Genomic DNA, 19,705 nt, shown 5'->3' on the forward strand with positions numbered 1-19,705 from the left:
GAAGAAGAATTCATGTTTAATAATAATTATCTCCACTTTGTAACCAGATAGTATATTATTTCTCTCATTAGTATAACTGGGTGGGATCAGCATTGTTTAACTATTTGTTTTTCACAGTAGAAAAATATATCCCGATATATATATATATATATTTTTTAACCAACTGGACTTTGCTCTTATTTCCAAGTGATGAATTATCGCTTTAATTAGTATGAAGTAAATTAGAAACTAAAATAATTGTAATAGGATTTAGTTTCTTGTTGACTAAATTTAGTTTATTTTGAAATAACGACATATCTTTATATACATGTAATTAATTACAATAAGTGAATATCTGTATTTCAGTCAAAATTTGATTAATTCTGATTAATACACAGAAGTTGTTAAATTCTTTTTAGTTGCCAGAAATTAAATATAATTTGTACATTCTGAACATTGCTTGTTTCATTTTTCCCCTCCTTCATTCTTTTTGTTTCCCCATTCCTCTATCAGCAGAAACCTAACATATTTATTCACATTTAGTTGTTATTATGAAGAGTAATTAGCAAAATAACAGCACTGAATGCCTTTATAACTGGAAATGCAAGGAGTTCAACAACAGAAAGTTTTAAAAAATTTCCTAATTAATTATTAATTAACTGTTTCAATGAGTTGAAACAATTGGTAACACAGAGAACTTCAAATATTATTATTATATGGGCACCTCCATGGAGTCCAAGGATTCATCGCAGGAGACCCAATCTACCCATATAATCTATCATACTTCTCCTTGAACCCATCAACAACAAAGCACTCACAACTGACTCTGGCAACCCATTCCACTGATTCACTCTTCAAGCAAAAAATCTAGTCTTCACACCATTACTAACCTGGGATGATCCCTTCTTCTGGTCCTTCTAGCCAAGTGCTGAAACCTTTCCCCTGTATCTATCCTATAAAACTCTTTAAGCAACTTAAATGCTTCTATCATATCCCCTCTTTTTCTCCAATCAACCAACTTCTGCAATCCACACACCTTTAATCTATCCTCATAGGGAACATTCCACAGGCCACTCACCATCTGGGTCACTTGCCTCTGAATCCACTCCACCGCTTCCTCTTTCCCAAGAAACCCAGGGGACCAGACTTGAGCACAGTAATCCAGATATATGGGTGTATCAATGCCTTATAAAGAGATATGACAACTTCCTTACTTCTACTTTTTAATGTATTCTTCACTAGCCAAGTAATCATATGGGCTACCTTAGAAACATGACCCTAAACTTTAACTCTGTCTCCCACCATCCCTAAATCTCTAGCTTCCTCATTTCCTGGAGTACAGTGCCATCAATGTGATAACATGGCTCGTAATCTATTTATCCCAAAATGCATAAATTTACATTTCTTGACATTAAACTGACACCCTGTTTAAGTCGTTCTGCAAACACTCCACATTGCCTTGATTAACTATTGTGTGTGTTATGTTCCATCCAGTTGTTTTCGACTCCTGGCGATCCCATGAACATACACTCTCCATTTAGATCTGTCCTTGACCATGTCTTTCAGAATTTCCAAGAGCACTCCAGTTGTTTCTTTAACTCCATTCACCAATCTAATTCTTTGTCTTCCTCTTCTCCAGCTTCCATCAACTTTAGCAAGTATCATCAACTTCTCCAGACTGTCGTTTGCTTGCAAAATATGTCCGAAGTATGACAATATTTGCTTGATGATAATAGCTTTGAGGGTACAATCTGGCTTTATTCTATCACTGATTTGTTGGTTTGCTTTGCAGTCCATGGTATTCTTAGTAAGCATCTCCAAACCCATAATTCAAATGCATCTATCTTCCTTCTTTCACTCTTTCTCAGGATCCAACTTTCACATCCATACAGTACCACAGGGAATACCATTGCTTTCATGATTCTGATTTTTGTTGCAAGGCTAATATCTTTATCTTTAAAGATCTTGCTTAAATTTATCATTGCTTTCTTTCCGAGTAATAACTTTCTTCTAACTTCTTCAGTACAATAATCATCTTTATCAATTCTGGATCCTAAGAGCACAAAATTGTTAACTGCTTCCATTTTCTCCCCATCTACTTCAAAATCATTAAGTTCACATGTTGCCATAACTTTTGTCTTTTTGAGGTTAAGACCATATTTAGCACTTTCTTCTTTAACTTTCATAATAAGTTTCTCTGAATCTTCTTTGCATTCTGCTAGCAAGGTGTTATCATCTGCATACCTCAAATTATTAATGTTTTTCCCACCAATTTTAATTCCAACTGAAGATTCCTCACCCTGCCATTCTTAAAATGTATTCACTGTACAAGTTAAACAGGTACAGAGATAAAATACATCCTTGTTGCACCCCTTTACCTATTGTGAAATACTCAGTTTCTCCAAGATCTATTTGGACAGTAGCTTCTTGTTCATAATAAAGATTCCTCAGAAGGATAATGAAATGCTCTGGGACTCCCATTGTTCTTAACACATTCCACAGTTTCACATGATCTATAGCAGTGGTCGGCAACCTTTTTAATATGAAGGGCGCAATACTGAGGGTGCCATGACACTCATGGGCGCTGCATTGCCAACTCCTCCTGATTTAAATAATTAAACTTAAAATTACAATTGGCATGAATGGTTTTTAAATGTCTTTCTATATTACTTTTTTTTAGAAATACCCACACTATTATTGCATAATAAACAAATACATTTGTCATTATGATCGATAAAGCAAGGGGCTTGCATCTGATCTGACAGATATATGCTAATTGTTAACAGGAATATTCTTTAATGGTTAAAGAATATTCATGTTAACAATTAGCATGTATCTGTCAGAACAGATGCGAGCGCCCGAGAGACCTCTGATCATAAGTAGTTTGAGTTGTTGATGTCATCTACCCTTCATACCATTTCTAAACATTGTTAGACCTCTTTGGTTTTTTAGTATGTGTGTTTGTTGAATCACTCCCGCTATCAGTGCAAATGCTTGGGTTTACAAATATATTTCTAACCCTTTATAATGGATAAACGTGAAAGGAAAAGAAAGAAAGTACTATTTTAAACGATTGGGAGGATGAGTATCTTCAAGCAAGGTCTGGAGCCTGCTCCACCTTTACTACAAGTTGCCCATAAGGTACTACTTATGCTTGCATCCGCCGAAACTTTTAGTTTCTATATATTCAGCTATGAAATAATGTTGGATTCAATATTCACTTAATTTGTACCATCATGTATTATATTTGCAGTTTTTTCCTTTATGTTTTCTTGCATTTTAGCACATACTAGTAATAAATGTATCTCTTAGATATACTGCGATCTACGCTGCAAAATTACTGTTGCGAGCTCCAAAACAGTTTACAATTTCTCTGAGGGTGCACTAAAAATTCACTGCGGGTGCCATGGCGCCCACGGGCACTGCATTACCGACCTCTGATCTACAGAGTCAAAATCTTGCAATAGTCAAGGAAACAAAGGTAGACATTCTTTTGATATTCCTGTGCTCTTTCTATTACCCATTTCACATTGGCAATTTGATCTCTTCTTTCTCTGCCTTTTCGAAATCCTGCCTGTTCATCTGGCATTTCTCTCTTCATGAATGGTTCCAGTCTTTTCTGATGATCTTAAGTAAGACTTTACTTGCATGAGAAATCAGTGCTATAGTTCAGTAATTTTCATACTCTCTTGCATTGCTTTTCTTCAATAAAGGTATATAAACTGATTTTTTTCCATTCCCTAGGGCAGTGGTGGTGAACCTTCTTATGTGCGTGTGCCAAAAATTTACCAATCGATTTGCTGATGTGCCGGGCAGTTTTTAATAGAGAAAAAATTAATAGAAAATTAATCTAACTTAATTAATTTATTTATAAAATAATATATATATTTATTTATAATATTTTATAATTATTTATAATTTTATAAATAATATTTTATTCCATTTATAATATTTATTTATATATAAATTTATAATATACCGTATTTGCCGGTGTATAAGATGCACTTTTTTTCTTTGAAAATAGGTCTGAAAAACAGGGTGCGTCTTATACGCCGATACTCAGTTTTTTATCACTTTCATTTCTGGAAATTTTCTCTGTTCCAAGAAAAATGTTTCTTGCTTGCTTCCTTGCGGTGTGTAAGAGCATTCCAGTTACGTAGAGTTCAGTGTATGTGCATGCGCTATCATCGACGATCACAGTTGTGTTCCTGTTTGTTTAAACTTTCCAATTGTTGTTATTGTTGGGGTTGTTGTAAACAGTGATAAATTTCTGCTGTTAAATTTTCTCTAAATTTCTTGGCAAATTATGGCTAAAAAACGTCAGCATTGCTACAATATTGCATACAAGCTAGGTGTGGTTGTGTATGCTAAAGAACATGGAAATAGGTGCAGAGAGGCATTTCGGGCCACCCCCAACTGAGAAAATGATAAGAACTTGGCAGAATCAGGAAGAGGATCTAAAAAAAGCAACTCGCAGTAAACATAACCTATGAAGTGGAACTACAAAATGGCCAGAACTTGAGGCAGAACTGAATACTTGGATTTTAGACCACAGAAAAGCGAGACTTTCAGTGTCTCATCAAGTGAAAGAGATAGCCACTAACAGAGGGATAGTCAACTTTACTGGATCAACATCATGGTGTTCAAGATTCGTGAAGAGAAACAAGCTATGTATGCAGATTAAAACAAAAATATCACAAAAAATGCCAGCTGAATATGAAGAAAAAATTATTGAATTTCATCGATTCTTCATTAACGCAAGGAAACGAGAAAATTTTGAAATTGAGCAAATAGGAAACATGGACAAGGTACCGCTTTTGATGTGCCCTCAAACAAAACTGTAGATTCCAAGGGCACAAGAGGTTTCAAGTGTCTCTTCATTTAGCCCTGGAGATGAATTTCTGGGTACTTAAAAGGTGGGTACTCTTTACCAGTTAGATTAGGTTTTTGTTGAAAGTAGACCTACTTATTACTTTATATTTGAAATACTGTTAATTCATTATAATATTCAGTGATAAAGTTTTTTTCCTAAAAAATGTGTACCAAAAAGGGGGTGCATCTTATAGGCCAGTGCGTCTTATACGCTGGCAAATATGGTATATATTTATTTATATTTTATAAATAATTATTTATAATTTTATAAATAATATTTTATTTTATTTATAATATTTATTTATATATAAATTTATAATGTTATTCAGTGCAAAATTAATTATTGTATTATTAAATTGATTTTCATTATGTTGGTTTGAAAAAACAAAACAGTAGTGAGAAAAATATTTATGCATTGTAACTCATCGTTAAAGTTAGCTGAGCAAGGGATGCAGCAGAAGAATGTCACTTTGTCGGCAAAACACTTACCATATTTACTCAAAAATAATTCGCCCTCGCGTATAACTGACACACCTGATTTTACTTAATGAAAAAATACATTAAAAAGTGTTGCATATGCCTCGCACACAAAAAATGTTTAAACATGTTCACGTCGAGGCGAGGTGATATAACTCGCTCCCTGCGGTTAAAAACACACCCTCCCCAACAGCTATTATACTGCAGATGCAAGAAAAACAAGTAGTTTTATTGTATCCCTGATTAAGATATGGATGCTTTTGCAGTCTTTAATATATTACTCAACAGATAGTGCAATTAGTACTTTGTCAGTAGAAATAGAAGACACTCAATCAGGTTTTCAAAATTACAAAGGTACAAGAGAAGGAATCGTCAATTTGAAAACATTATGTGAAAGAAGCCTTGACAACCAGAAAAACATATATCTTTATTTTATTGATTACATCAAACAATTTGATTCAATAGATCACAAGAAATTAATACATATCCTACAGAATAATGGGTTAAAAGGGAAAGATCTACGTATAATTACAAATATATACTGGAATCAAATGACCTCAATAAGATATTCTGGCAACTTTGAAATCAAAAAAAGGAGTAAAGCAAGGATGTATCTTATCACCCTTACTGTACAATATATATAGTGAGCAAGTTTTTAAAAATATTTCAGAACTGAAGGGTGTAAAAGTCGGAGGTAGGAACTTCAACAACTTCAGGTATGCAGATGACACAGTTCTTATAGCTGAATCTGAAGATGATCTTCAAAACTTAATCACAGAAATTTACAACAGAAATTTAACCTAAAGAAAACAAAGTGCATGATTATATCAAAAGAACCAATAAATAAGCAACTGAACATAACTGTTAACAAAAAGAAAAGTGAACAGGTTCAGTCTTTTATATATTTGGGACAAATGTTCACAGACAGAGGAAATTCCCTTAAAGAAATAAAAAGAAAAATAGAGATAGCAAGAAAAGCCTTTACTGATATGAAAACTGTTCTACCATCCAGAAACATTAATATAGATACAAGAAAAAGATTAATCCTGTACACCCCTTGAGGGTACATGGCAGGAATTTGATGATGATGATGATGAAAAAGATTAATAAAATGCTATATCTGGTCAAGCCTTCTCTACAACATGAAACTTGGACTCTAAATAAAGAAGCAGAGAAAAAATTAGAAGCTTTCGAAATGTGGACCATCAGAAGAATGTTGAAAATACCATGGACAGAGAAAATGAAAAACAAAGATGTTTTAAAGAAAGCAAAAATGAAAATAATTAAAGAGCGAAAACTTAAATATTTTCGACATCTAACTAGACAAGAAGACATTCAGAAATTAATATTAGAAGGGAAATTGGATAGAAAAAGAGGGAGAGGTAGACCCAGGAGAATGTGGTTTGAAGAGATTAAGGACCGGACTGTCTTGAATTACCATAAATGTTCCAGAGCAGCAAAAAGAAAGAAAAAGGTTCCGTGACATGGTTGCCAACCTCCTTCTAGAGGATGACACTTGAAGAAGAAGTGCAATTAGAGACAGCTGTAACAGTGCTAACTAATGAATCACATGTCCCCTCTCACAGAAACGATGCTGTGAGAGGGGACATGTGATTCATTCGACATGCAACTCAAGCAAAACCATATGTTGCACTGGAAACACAGTATCTAACTATAAACTCTTGTCCAATTTTTCAATTACACGAAATAAGTGCTTGTTTTATTGCATTTGAAATTCTCGATGTCATTATGACAGATCACAAAGGCTAAATTCAAATAAAATTCTACCACGAATTGAAATATGGCATATAATATATGTGTGAGTTCCTGTGCTAGCTCAAACAAGATAGCTGCTCAAAAGAGAGCAGCTGTCTTCATAGCTGCTCTTTGGTGTAAAACAAAATTTAACTTGTACGTATTGAAACAATTAAAAAAAAAAAAGGTTGAATAATTTATAAACGTATAAAAAGGATATAACCTGTAAATCATTGACGTACCAGCAAAATTCTCGAACGTGCACCTCTGGCATGCGTGCCATAGGTTCGCCATTTATGCCCTAGGCCATGTAGTTGTTATCCAAATTCGCTCACATAGAGCTGTTAAAATTTTAACCGCCTCTTCTCCCAGGGCTTTGAGCGGCTCAATGGGTATGCCATCTCCTCCTAGTGCTGGATAGCTGTTGCAATGCCCACCTCACTTCACTCTCCAGTGGTACCGATTTCTGTGTATAATCCTGCTCAAATTTCTCAGTAATTTTGGAGTCCTTTCTGTAAAGGGCTTCTATATACTCTTTCCATCTTTCTTTGATGTCTGCAGCTTCCATAAGATATCCTTTGTGTTTACTTTTCAATATTGTCACCTTGGCACTAAACTTCCCTGTCAGTTCTCTGATCTTTTTGAAAAGATCTCTTGTTTTTCCTTTCTTGTTTTGGTATTCCATTTGTTAGCATTCCTGGTTAAAGTATTTTTCCTTGTCTCTTCTGGCTTGTTATGGAAACTCTGCATTCAAATGCCATACTTCCTGCAAATTTCCTGTGGCCCTCATTTTCCTCCTTTCCTGAGCAGTTTTGATGGCATCTCTGACAGCCATTTGGACTTCTTCTTAAAAACTGTTGGAATATTTTTCTTTACTTCTGTTTTAATTATATCTTTAATCTCTTCCCATTGTTCATCTGGTTCTCTTTCACACAAATTGAGTGTGTTGAATCTATTCTGTATACTAATATTGTATTAATATACTAATTCAGTTGGTATGTTTCCAAGATCATATCTGATCGACATTTGTGTTGTTTTCAGTTTCCGTAATTTCACATTATCGTAGCCACTAATAACTCATGGTCTGTTCCACAGTCTGCACCTGGAAAAGTCTTGACAGACTGAATTGCACTTCTCCATCTTCTTTGTCCAAGTATATAGTCAATTTGATTTTTGTATTGTCCATCAGGGGATATCCATGTGTACAATCTTCTTTTGTACTGTTTAAAGCGGTGTTAGCAACAAACAAAGAATTCTCTGCACAAAACTCAACTAGTCTCTTCTCTGCAGTGTTATGAATACCTAAATCAAAACGACCTGTTATTCCTTGTTCCTCAGTCTCTCCTACTTTTGCATTCCAATCTCCGATAAGTAGCCATAAAACTCACTTTAGTGTTGCATCTATCACTTCTTGTAACTTGCCATAAAGTTCTTTAATGTCTTCTCCTGGTGCCTCTGTAGTAGGTGCATAAACCTGAATGATGGTCATATTCATTGGATGTCCACTCACTCTGAGAGAAATGATTCTGTCACTCACTGGATTATAACCTAGCCATCTTTTTCCTTTCTTAACTATTACTCTACCTAATTTTGCATCATCAGCAAGCAACTGAATATTTCCTTTCAGGTTATTTCCTATATCATATATGTACAAATTAAACAGTAATGGACCCAGCACTGAACCTTGTGGCACACCACTAGTCACCTGTTTTTGCCTTGACTCTGGCCCTCCATATACCACTTTTTGATATCTGTCCAGCAGCCACCCTCTTATCCATTTAACCAGTGTCATATCCATCCCCATTTGTTCTAATTTGCATAACAGAGTTCCATGTGGTATTCTGTCAAATACCTTTGCAAAATCCAGCAAAAGCATCGTGCAGCCCTTTCCCTTGTCCAACTCAGCTTTACTCTATTATAAGAAGTTAATAAATTCCAAATGCATTCTACCAATGTTTCTAGTACTTTTACCATGCCTGAGATACTGATTGGTCTATAATTTGTTATTGCAGTCTTAGAACCTCCCTTATTGCAAAGGAGTTATTTTGCCCTCTTTCCACTCCCTTGGAACTCTACCAGAGCTGAGACTTAAATTAAACAAACTAGTCAAAGGCATTGCCAGTTCCCTTGCAGATTCTTGCAAAACCCTAGCTGATATCCCATATAATCCCACAGCTGTATTTACATTGAGATTCTGCAATATCCTAAGAACCTCCAATTCATCCATCTCTGTTCCCACATTAGTGTCCACCACATAGGTTAAAGCAGTAACCTGCTAGGATGATATATGCCTGCAAAGTGGTCACTCAGTAAGTCAACTATTTTATCCACTTCCGTTTCCTTGTGACTCACTAAGGTTAATCTTCCATAGTCATTCGTCCACACAACGAAATAACTCTTTGGGTTAGTAATTGCAACCAAATATTTCTTGAAAGAAAAAAAGAGATAGATTAACTTCTTTTTTTTTTTTTTTTTTTTAAATAACGAAACCTGTGGTGCGTTCATAATTAGAAGAAACACACGTATAAACCACAGTGAAAATTATTTAATTGTAAATATTTCATCCTAAGTATCTTAGGACATCATCAGTACAGTATTTAAACAAAATTAGGAATAACATACAGTTAGGGCGCATGATTACAATAGAATCTCATGAAAACGTGCATAACGTGCTAAAGTAGTACAAAAAAAAACGTTAATTATTTAACACAATTTTGTATGATAATTTCCCATACTTTAAGAATAGTAAGAACGTCGTTGCGGTTTAGGTTTGGTCTGTGTAGTAGGGCTTCAGAACTGTCTTTGTATAAACATTCATGTTTAAATAAAGCTCTATATAAAAGTTTAGCCTTTTCCCAATGGATGATCCTATGGTTTGGATTTTCAATTCCATGTTGAGAGAGGCCAGATTTCTGCGGTTTAAGAAGACGAATGTGGTCTTGATGTTCCGAGATGCGTTTCTGAACAGACCTACCTGCTCAAAAACACATGATGTTACCTGTCTGATGTTACCTGGTGTTTATGAGATTCCATGCTCATGCAAATTATCTTACTTTGGACAGACAGGTAGGTCTGTTCAGAAACACATCTCGGAACATCAAGACCACATTCGTCTTCTTAAACCACAGAAATCTGGCCTCTCTCAACACGGAATTGAAAATCCAAACCATAGGATCCATTGGGAAATGGCTAAACTTTTACATAGATCTTTATTTACAAAGAAAGTTCTGAAGCCCTACTAAACAGACCAAACCTAAACCGCAACGACGTTCTCACTATTCCTAAAGTATGGGAAATTATCATACAAAATTGTGTTAAATAATTAACGTTTTTTTTTTTTTGTTGTTGTTTTTTTTTGTACTACTTTAGCATGTTATGCACGTTTTCATGAGATTCTATTGTAATCATATGCCCTAACTGTATGTTATTCCTAATTTTGTTTAAATACTGTACTGATGATGTCCTAAGATACTTAGGATGAAATATTTACAATTAAATAATTTTCACTGTGGTTTATACGTGTGTTTCTTCTAATTATTAACTTCTTTTTTGTAGTATTAGTAGTAGTAGTCCAGTTCCCATTCTCCAGTGGTTTCGCACTTGAGAATGGCAAGAACAACAACATTTAAAGCACTGTTTATGAAAGATCTTAAAGCTAGGAATACTTGTGTATGACAAGGTATGTCAAATGAAAAACAGAGTGTACTATCATCCCCAAAGAAGAAAGAGCATGAATAATGAGCATGGGTGCCGCAATTGTTGACTCTCGATCAAAAATGCATGCAAACAGACATTTCAACGCAGTGTTTGGCGATGTTTAATTGCAATTTCAGGATTTTTTGCATCAATTCATGGCTGTAGACAAATCTTGGATCCATGACTATACACCTGAGTCCAAGTAGCAGTCAAAGCAGTGGACAATGTCCAGTGAAAGAGAAACCGAAAAAAGCAGAAGACCGTTTTGTCAGCTGAGAAGGTGATGGCCACTGTTTTTTGGGATTCCCAAGGAATTATCATGATATGATACTATTTGGAAAAGGGTAAGACAATAACAGGAGTCTATCATGCATCATTGTTGGACCATTTAAAAGAAGAACTGGAGGAAAAACACCCAAGATTGGTGCACAAAAAAGTGCTCTTTCATCAAGACAATGCAACGTCCCATACATTGGGCATCGCAATGGCAAAATTGCACAAATTGAGGTTCATATGGTTCCACATCCACCATATTCTCTGGACTTGACCCCATGTGACTTCTTTTTTTGTTCCCAAAATTAAACATTTGGCTTGGCGGGAAAAAATTTTCTTTGAACAAGGATGTCATCAAGGCTGTCAATTGCACAATTTGACAAATCCTACTTTTTAGATAGGATTAAAAAATTGGAAACTCGCTGGACCAAATGTGTAGACCTCGATGGAGACCATGTTGAGAAATAAAGGTGATATTTTCCAAAAAAATATGTTTAACTTGTTTTTTTTATCAAACTTTTCAAACATCCCCCGTATTATTAAGAAAGATCTTTTATTATTATTATTACCCCAAGACCTCATTGGAGTCAAAGACTCATCTAGTTTAGAATTTTTTTTTTGTGCTTGTTGTTAGGATAGGAGGGAAAGAATATTGAGTTAACACATGCCCCTCCCAATCCCTGCATACAAACTAATTTTTGTGAGAAGAGGAGAAAATGATGATAAAACTAGGAAATGTATAGAATTTCAACTAAACCAAAAAAAAAAAAGTCTGTGGAAATTAACAAAAAATATCCCAATATCACATGCTTACCAAATGAAAAATTGAAAAATACATACCTAAGCTTAACATCCAAAAGAAAAAGAACACATTTAGAGATCAAAAGCACTAATTACACTACTGAAGATAAAAGACAGAATTAGTATCCTCCAATTCATACGATTATAATTTGAAGATTAGGAAGGAAGTTAGATATAATGTAACTCAGTCTCAAATTTTATATTTACTCAAATATAAGACAGATTTCACCTACCCTTTTTTGGTGGTCCTTCTACTGTGAAATGAGCATTGTTAATTATCTCCCAAATGACTGCAGATCGCTGTGCATATGAAAAAAACGTTTCATGGTTTTCTATCAAAAACCTAAAAAAAAAAAAGCGTTCTAGATATTTTAACAAAGAAAGCACAACAATGAAAATAATTTAAAAATGTGTTGAGATAATTTAATGAATCTTTGTTCTGCTATGGACACTTAGTATAATGTGTAGGACAATAGCCAAAAGAATATGAATGTACAAGATGGATTACATTTGAATAGGTTTAGAGGTTCTTGGAGAAACTGTTCTTCAATGAATGACTGAATGCGAGTAGCTAGGAAAGATTGATATGTCTTGGTGGTTGCTTAAAAGTGTAGACATGTGGATTAAATTAAGATGTTGTAATTATGAGTATAATGACACACAAAGTGAGAGAGAAAGATGACAGTAAAATTAAGGTGACCCCAGGATGTCAGGACCAGCTTGGTCAAGAAAGAAAAGTGAAAACCACAAAAATATATTGGGGAATTTGGCTGAGGAATCAACTCCAGCTTCCTACATGAAGCTATCATGTTTTACGAGTTACCAGAATACTAAATAGCCTGGTGTGTGTTGCTATCTTGCACATACACTAATGACAGAAGCACAAACTAAAGCAAGAAATTCATAGCATTAGTAGATATAATGGGACCAAAAATTATCGGCATTAGTGAAACCATGATGAAACCATGAAAATGATGAGCTCAGTTTATTTCAGGCTGGGAAGCATTGCTAATGATTGCAAATGAGTAAAATCAATATCTGAAATGAAGCTTAAAGGACAAAATATACAACTGGATGCTACTACTTTTTTAATTGTAGAATATAGACTGGAGAAAGAGAACTCATGCAAGATGAAAAAGAATTTACGAAATTATGGAGATATAACCATCTCAAGTAGCACATGATGGAAGAGATTTGTAGTTCAACAAGATCTAGTAGCAGTATCTGAATCTGAGAATCAGTCTATAAATAAACTATCTGCCTCCGATCTGTGAAAGTGTTCCATGCAGTTTTGACTTGGAAGATAACAATATATTCAAAAACTTGGACTAAGAAAGGACATATAGATAACTATATGTCCTCTATTAGGCAATTATAATAAACAGAGAAGCTTCTTAAAGTACCTAAACATGAGAACTTGCATGGTAGAGAAATCAGTAGGGCATTTTTTTTATATATTTATTCAACATACGAGAGGTACAGGAACCTATAGCACATCAGTGTACCGTGTGTGAGGTGCTAATGAAGGTTGAGAAAGAAGAAGAAACCTATTGACATTCTTCTTAAAGAGCTGTAGGTTGAAATTGTTGGGAAACAGATTATCAGGTAGGCTGTTCTCGAGGACAGAGGTAGATGGAAAAAATGAGAAAGAGGAGTAGCAAGTTCAATAAGTTTGCAGGTTTTAATGTAATGGGATGTTGGACAGCAGCTGTTTTACCTAACAGCAATGAAAGAATGATGTTTGCCAATTCACTGGAGCAGTGACCATGGAAGTACCTGTAGAAGAGAAGACACAAAGCTGAAGCACTAAATCTGTGAGATAGAGGATGAAGTGAGCCTGTGAAGGAAGGGTCATCTACAAGCCAAATTGCTCTCATTTGGACAGCATCAAGAATTTTCAATGAGGTTTTAGGTGTATCACCCCAACTGTGTGCACAGTGTTCTAAGGATGAGTGAATTTGGAAATTGTATGGGTTAGTAGCTGGGCATGAATGTAAAATACCGTATTTTTTGGACCATAAGACGCACCTTTTTACATAGAAAAATCGACTTAAAATTCATGTGCATCTTATGGTCCGAAGGTAACATTAAAACACGAATCTTTACACTGTATTTAAGTATATTTAAGTATATTACTAGTGCAATATGTTAATAAAATTAGTAAGTACGCCCACTAAAGGTAGGTGCCTAAGTTATCTCGCTGCACAATCACTGATTTAGAGCATCAATAGTCATTAGTATGTAAACATATGCGCTTTTGTATGGTTCATTTGAATTATTTTTTTATAAGTCGTTAAAATTTTTATCTTAAAATTAGATAAAATGAGTGTAAAACAAAAAAAAAAAAGACTTTCATATAACGTGAGTTATAAATTAAATGTGATAAATTATGCAAAACAATATGGAAACAGAGCAGCAGAAAGACATTTTGGTCCATCACCAACAGAAAAAATGGTTCGTGAGTGGAGAAAAGAAGAGGAACAATTAAAACTGCTATGTAAACACAAGAAAACATTCCATTTGCACCTATAAAAATGGCCAAAATTAGAAGTACAAATGAAAAATTGGGTAAAAAATCATCGAAACATGGGAATATCTGTTTCTATGAGAATGATCATTTTTGAAGTAAAACAATGGGCAACTGCTAATGGAATTTTAAATTTTACCGGATCACCGTCTTGGTGCTTTAGATTTATGAAAAGACACGGGTTATGCATGCATACAAAAACCACTCTAGCCCAAAAAATGCCAGCTGACTATGAAGCTAAAATTATAGAATTCCATAGATTTGTCATATCAGCAAGAAGGAAATTTAACTTTGAGCTTAATCAAATTGCAAACATGGATGAAGTGCCTCTAACTTTTGATGTTCCTTCAAATCGGACAGTAGATTCAAAAGACACCAAATCAATAGTGAGCGAAACAACAGGTCATGAAAAAACTCACTACACTGTAGTTTTAGCTTGTTGTGTGGACAGAACAAAACTACTCCCTCCCCGTGTTAATCTTCAAGAGAAAAACATTACCGAGAGATGAAATTCCTCGTGGCATCCACGTTCAAGATAAGGGCTGGATGGACAAAACAGAAATGAAATTATGGATACAAAAGATATGGGAAAAATGTCCAGGTGTGTTGTTTAAAAAGTCTGCGATGTTAGTGTGGGATCAATTCAGAGTGCATAAAACAGAATCAACCAGGAAGTTTCTAAAAGAAATGAATACAGAATCAGCTGTCATTCCTGGAGGCCTTACAAGTCAATTACAACCCTTGGATGGATCTATTAATAAACCATTCAAAAATTTTATGTGGAAAGAGGGGAACAAATGGATGGCAAAGCCAAATCACGATGTTACAGCAACAGGACGTATGAAATGGCCAACAAAGTATGTACCTAGGTGAAAAATTCATGGGAAGCTGTGAAAGAAGAGACGATTATAAAGTCATTTATGAAATGCGGGATAAGTAATGCAATGGATGATACCGAAGATAACGCAGTTTTTGAAAGGCGTGACAACAACAGTTCAGACGAAAGTAATACGAACGGTGACATTAACGAGACGAGTGATAGTACAGAGAGTGAAGATGAACTGAATATTGCTAATACGAATGATTGTAACAATAAATAAAAATTAAGTAAGAATTTGTAAATATCTTTATATAATAACATATTTTTTTCTTAAAATAGTCTCAGAAATTTGGGGTGCATCTTATCGTCCGAAAAATACGGTAACAAGTGGAAAAGAATGCCTAGTTTTTTTTAGAAGCTGAGGAAACTATTGAAGTGGTGTTTGTGCAAAGAGAGGCTGGAGGTAAATGTCAGTCAAAGAAGAAGAGGGAGTTCATCTCCTGCCTGGTGATATGCATATTACTGAGGATGCAGGAAGGTGAGCTGAGATCTCCTTTTGAGAGAGAAAAGGCAGAACTGCATTTTGGCAACACTGAAAATGGCTCAGTTATTCTTTCCCTACTGAAGGATGGTATGGAGATCAGTGTATTAAGGCAATGGTTGCAGACAATCTTGATGTAAGGAGTATCTGGGAACTATATCAAAGGAGTAGGATGAGTGGAGAGGGTATTGTTGGCAAAGCCACAGATAAGATTTGTAGCGATTGAGAGTAGGTCATTTATGTATAAGAGAAAGAGGGTAGGTGAGAAAATGGAGACCTGAGTATAATATAATATTTTTTTCTAAAAATCGTCTCAGAAATTTGGGGTGCATCTTATCGTCCAAAAAATACGGTAACTTCATAAGTGGAAATAAGTTCTGCATTGGTAGCAAAGCTCAAAGAGGGATGCCATTAACCGTGATGCACAGTGAACAACCAGAAAGAAAGAAAGAGAGAGAGAAAGCTGGCTATCAGTTACAGAGGGTGGCAGGATGACTGAAGAAAGGCAGTTTGTAAAGCAGGCCTTGATGCCTTGGAAATGCCAAGGGCAACAGAACATTTCTCTGAACCTTTCCATGGCACATATCCAATGATGAGTGACGTATGCTAAGATATCAGCCATGCATCTGGATTGACAATATCCATACTCGTGGTTGCTGATTAATTGAGGAGCTTCTAGGTAGTGAAGAAGCTGACCATTAATAACTTCTCCATTATTTTGGAGAGGATTGAGGTGATTGCAACTGGTCAGTAGTTGGACAGTAGGCTTATGTCTACCTTTATGGAATGGGTTAGATATATGTTAGTTTTCATGAGATGGGACAGGTGGCAGCTGAGTAAAGAAGATTGAAAAAACAACAGAGGTAGAACAAGAGGCCATCCCTGGAAGATGTTTAAGGATAGTGTGATCATGGAAGTGAAAAGCAGGTTCTTTGCATGAAGAGTGATTGGTGAGTGGAATGCAATGCCTAAGAGTGTAGTGAGTGCGGAAACTGTGAATGGGTTTAAGGTACAGTTTAATGAACTTTTTGGATGATAAAGTATGGACCTACCATGATAAGTCCTTTGACTCCAAAGGTCAGATGTTAATAATAATAATAATAAATGGTAATAACCGACTGTATGAATACTAAAAAAGAGGAGACTAGGAAGGTAACGCATTTGATAAGGATGGACAAAGTGCAGCAATTCTGCCAACAGGCCAAGAAAAAATTTCAGTTCTTGTGATATGTGGTCATTGAAAGAAAGAATGATTATAGGAGGATGTGTTTTCAAAGGAAAATAGTGAAATGGCAACCACTGAAGAGGATAGCTCAGAGATTTAATGAACAATTACACAAGGTATTTCATCCTTGTAAGTATAACATTCTGTGAAGCTTGAATGCAATGGAAAGGAAGGAGGAGGTACTGATAAATGAGTGGAAGGTATACAAGGAATTATGTAACCATGAGATTAATAAAGCAGTCCTAGAAATTGATATTTGTGTGTTTCTAGGAATCCAGTGAGTTTTTTTTTGTTTTTTTTAATGTTGAATCTGTACATGAGAGGTTGGTTGATCAACCCATAGTACATTAGTACCATATATGGGTAGTGGGTTGGGAAAGGAGGAACTTGTTTACGTTTGATTTGAAAGACTGTATATTGTATTCCTTGGGAAACACAACAGGGAGAAGACTGTTCTATAATACAGCAGTTGCACATGTTTCAACAGACTTAGTACTATGTGGGGGAATTATTGATGTTATTTCAGATAAGCATTTCCCATGGAAATATTTGTAGAATATACATACTGCAGAAACCAAATGTCTGCGCGAAAGTGGGGGGGGAGCGGGTTGGTAAGAGATGGGTTTTTAATGTCTAACTGCTCTCCTCTGTATTGAGTCAAGCAATTTGAGAGAGCTTTTAGGGGCCCCCATCCCATATGTGAGAGGAGTATTCAATAGCTGGGCAGATTTGTGATGTTAACATATATTAACATCTGTAATGTTAACAGCTGTTCAGGGGTGAAGTAACGTCTTGAGCAAAACAGAAATCCTAATTTTTTTTGAAGCTGAGGATGCAATGGTTGTGATGTGTTTATGCCAGGAGAGGTTTGATGTCAGGGTAATTCAAAGAAGGGGAAATCTCAAATTGTCTGGAATTTGGGTATCACCATATTTGGGTATCGTATTGAGGTCTCATCAGTGAGAGCCAGACCCAGAAGTGGTGATACTAAGGTGGAAGTAATGGAGAAGTCATATTTCCATATACGATTACATACATATTTCCATATATAATTGGTAGCATAGCCAAGTGAAAAAACTTCCATCAACTCTCTCTAATTCAGAGAATTTTAACAATAAGGTATGACACCTTTTGGCAACTAGTATATGGAAATATGAGTTCTCCATTACTTCCACCTTAGCATCACCACCTCTAGGTCTGGCTCCCACTGATGAGACCTCAATAAAGGTCGAAATTGGTCTGGGTAGTGACCCTTCCCTTAATGCATAGCATTATACATGTCCACAAGGAGATGTGCTTTGCATTATGGGATACTAAGGCAAGTGATGAGAAGTTATACCACCATTACCACAAGTTGCCCCAGTCCTGAAAATACTTGAGGTGCAAACTTTGTTTGCTTACACTTGGATAGAGGATTAAACCAAATACATCATTGGTAGCATAGCCAAGTGGAAAAACTTCCATCAATTCTCACAATTACTCTTTTGACTCCAAGGCAGTTGGATTATGATGATAACAGTTATCACAAATAAATCAATGTTCCAAATCACCTATCCGTTCATGACGATTTGAGTGATACTATCTTTCACTAATTGGTAAAAGATTGTGTCACTCAAGTCAACTACAGGCAACGACATCAGTCAGTGGAAACTTTGTCACCTCATACATGAAACACAGAGGAAACAAAGAATGCTTGAAAGGGAAGTCAGGAAATCTCAAATAGCCCTATGCACAAATGATCACTCTTAGGTTTAAAGAATCTTTACAGGCTTTCAGGTTAGTAGTGAAATGCTATGCAAAGAGTTGCACAGTCTCAGTTTCTATGGAAAGAAAGGTGGACATAAGATGAACTATGGCAATCAACAGCAGAGAGCATGTTAGTGTAAAGAGTATCACAACTGGTTTGTAGAACACTGAAAAACCCATGATATGGAGCAACAGAAATTGTTCTACATACTTTTCTGATAAGATAGAAAAAGTGTGATTGTGGTGGATGCCTAGGGAATGCTTTATGCTCAAGTGCATCAGCTCAACAGTGATGTAGCAGGTGGAGGAATGATGGTATGAAGCTAATTTGCTGGTATGGACCGAGTGCTTTGGCTGTAGTGGAAAGATGACCAAGTATAGATATGCAACAACTCTGCACAATGCAATGCCTTCTCCATTGTGATAGGTTTATGGAAGAGAGTTATGCCTCTCTTCCATAAACCTAGTTTAATTTAAGTTTAAGGAAAATAACATGGAAATATTTGACTGGCACAAATAGTTTCAACCTCAGTTGAAAAGAAGATGTATTACACAAACCGGAATGTTGATTATGAGACAGAGCATTGCATCCACCAACAGAATGGCTCATCAAAGAAGGACCTGAATTTATTTATTTTGTTTTTACATTACCCCTACACATGAGAGAGATCAAAAACCTGTAACACAACAGTGTTGTGCGTAGACAGGTAGTTAAGAAAAATGAAGGAATATATTGTTTCTTGAAAAGTTGGAGAATATATTCATTTGAAAAAAGAATGGGGAAATATCTTCCAAATGAATACAATCCCTAATTTTTCAAGAAACATAGCAAGAGATTCCTTCTTTCTCTTTAATCAATTAGTTTTTTATCTCATAAATTATGGAATGAATGAAGAAGATGAGTTTCATAAGTTAGCTGAACTGTGTATGGATGGTGATTAGTGGCTGCTTGCATCCTTACATAATTAGAGGAAAGTGAAGAAATGGTACTGG

The 19,705-nt window shown here is 35.4% G+C and overlaps 1 protein-coding gene across 1 annotated transcript in view; it reads right to left on the reverse strand.

Moving 5' to 3' along the window:
* The window catches only part of LOC150102798 (anoctamin-5-like), a 621,013-nt gene that overhangs the window by 436,160 nt on the left and 165,148 nt on the right, over window positions 1-19,705 (reverse strand). The window contains exon 6 of the mRNA XM_090398743.1: window positions 12,087-12,196. Within this exon, the coding sequence (XP_090254869.1) occupies window positions 12,087-12,196 (110 nt within the window). The remainder of the gene's footprint in view (window positions 1-12,086; window positions 12,197-19,705) is intronic.

This window comes from Typopeltis vanoorti, chromosome 10 (assembly GCF_054136105.1).
Source record: "Typopeltis vanoorti isolate ZY-2024b chromosome 10, IOZ_Tvanoo_1.0, whole genome shotgun sequence".
In the NCBI taxonomy this organism is placed as follows: domain Eukaryota; kingdom Metazoa; phylum Arthropoda; class Arachnida; order Uropygi; family Thelyphonidae; genus Typopeltis; species Typopeltis vanoorti.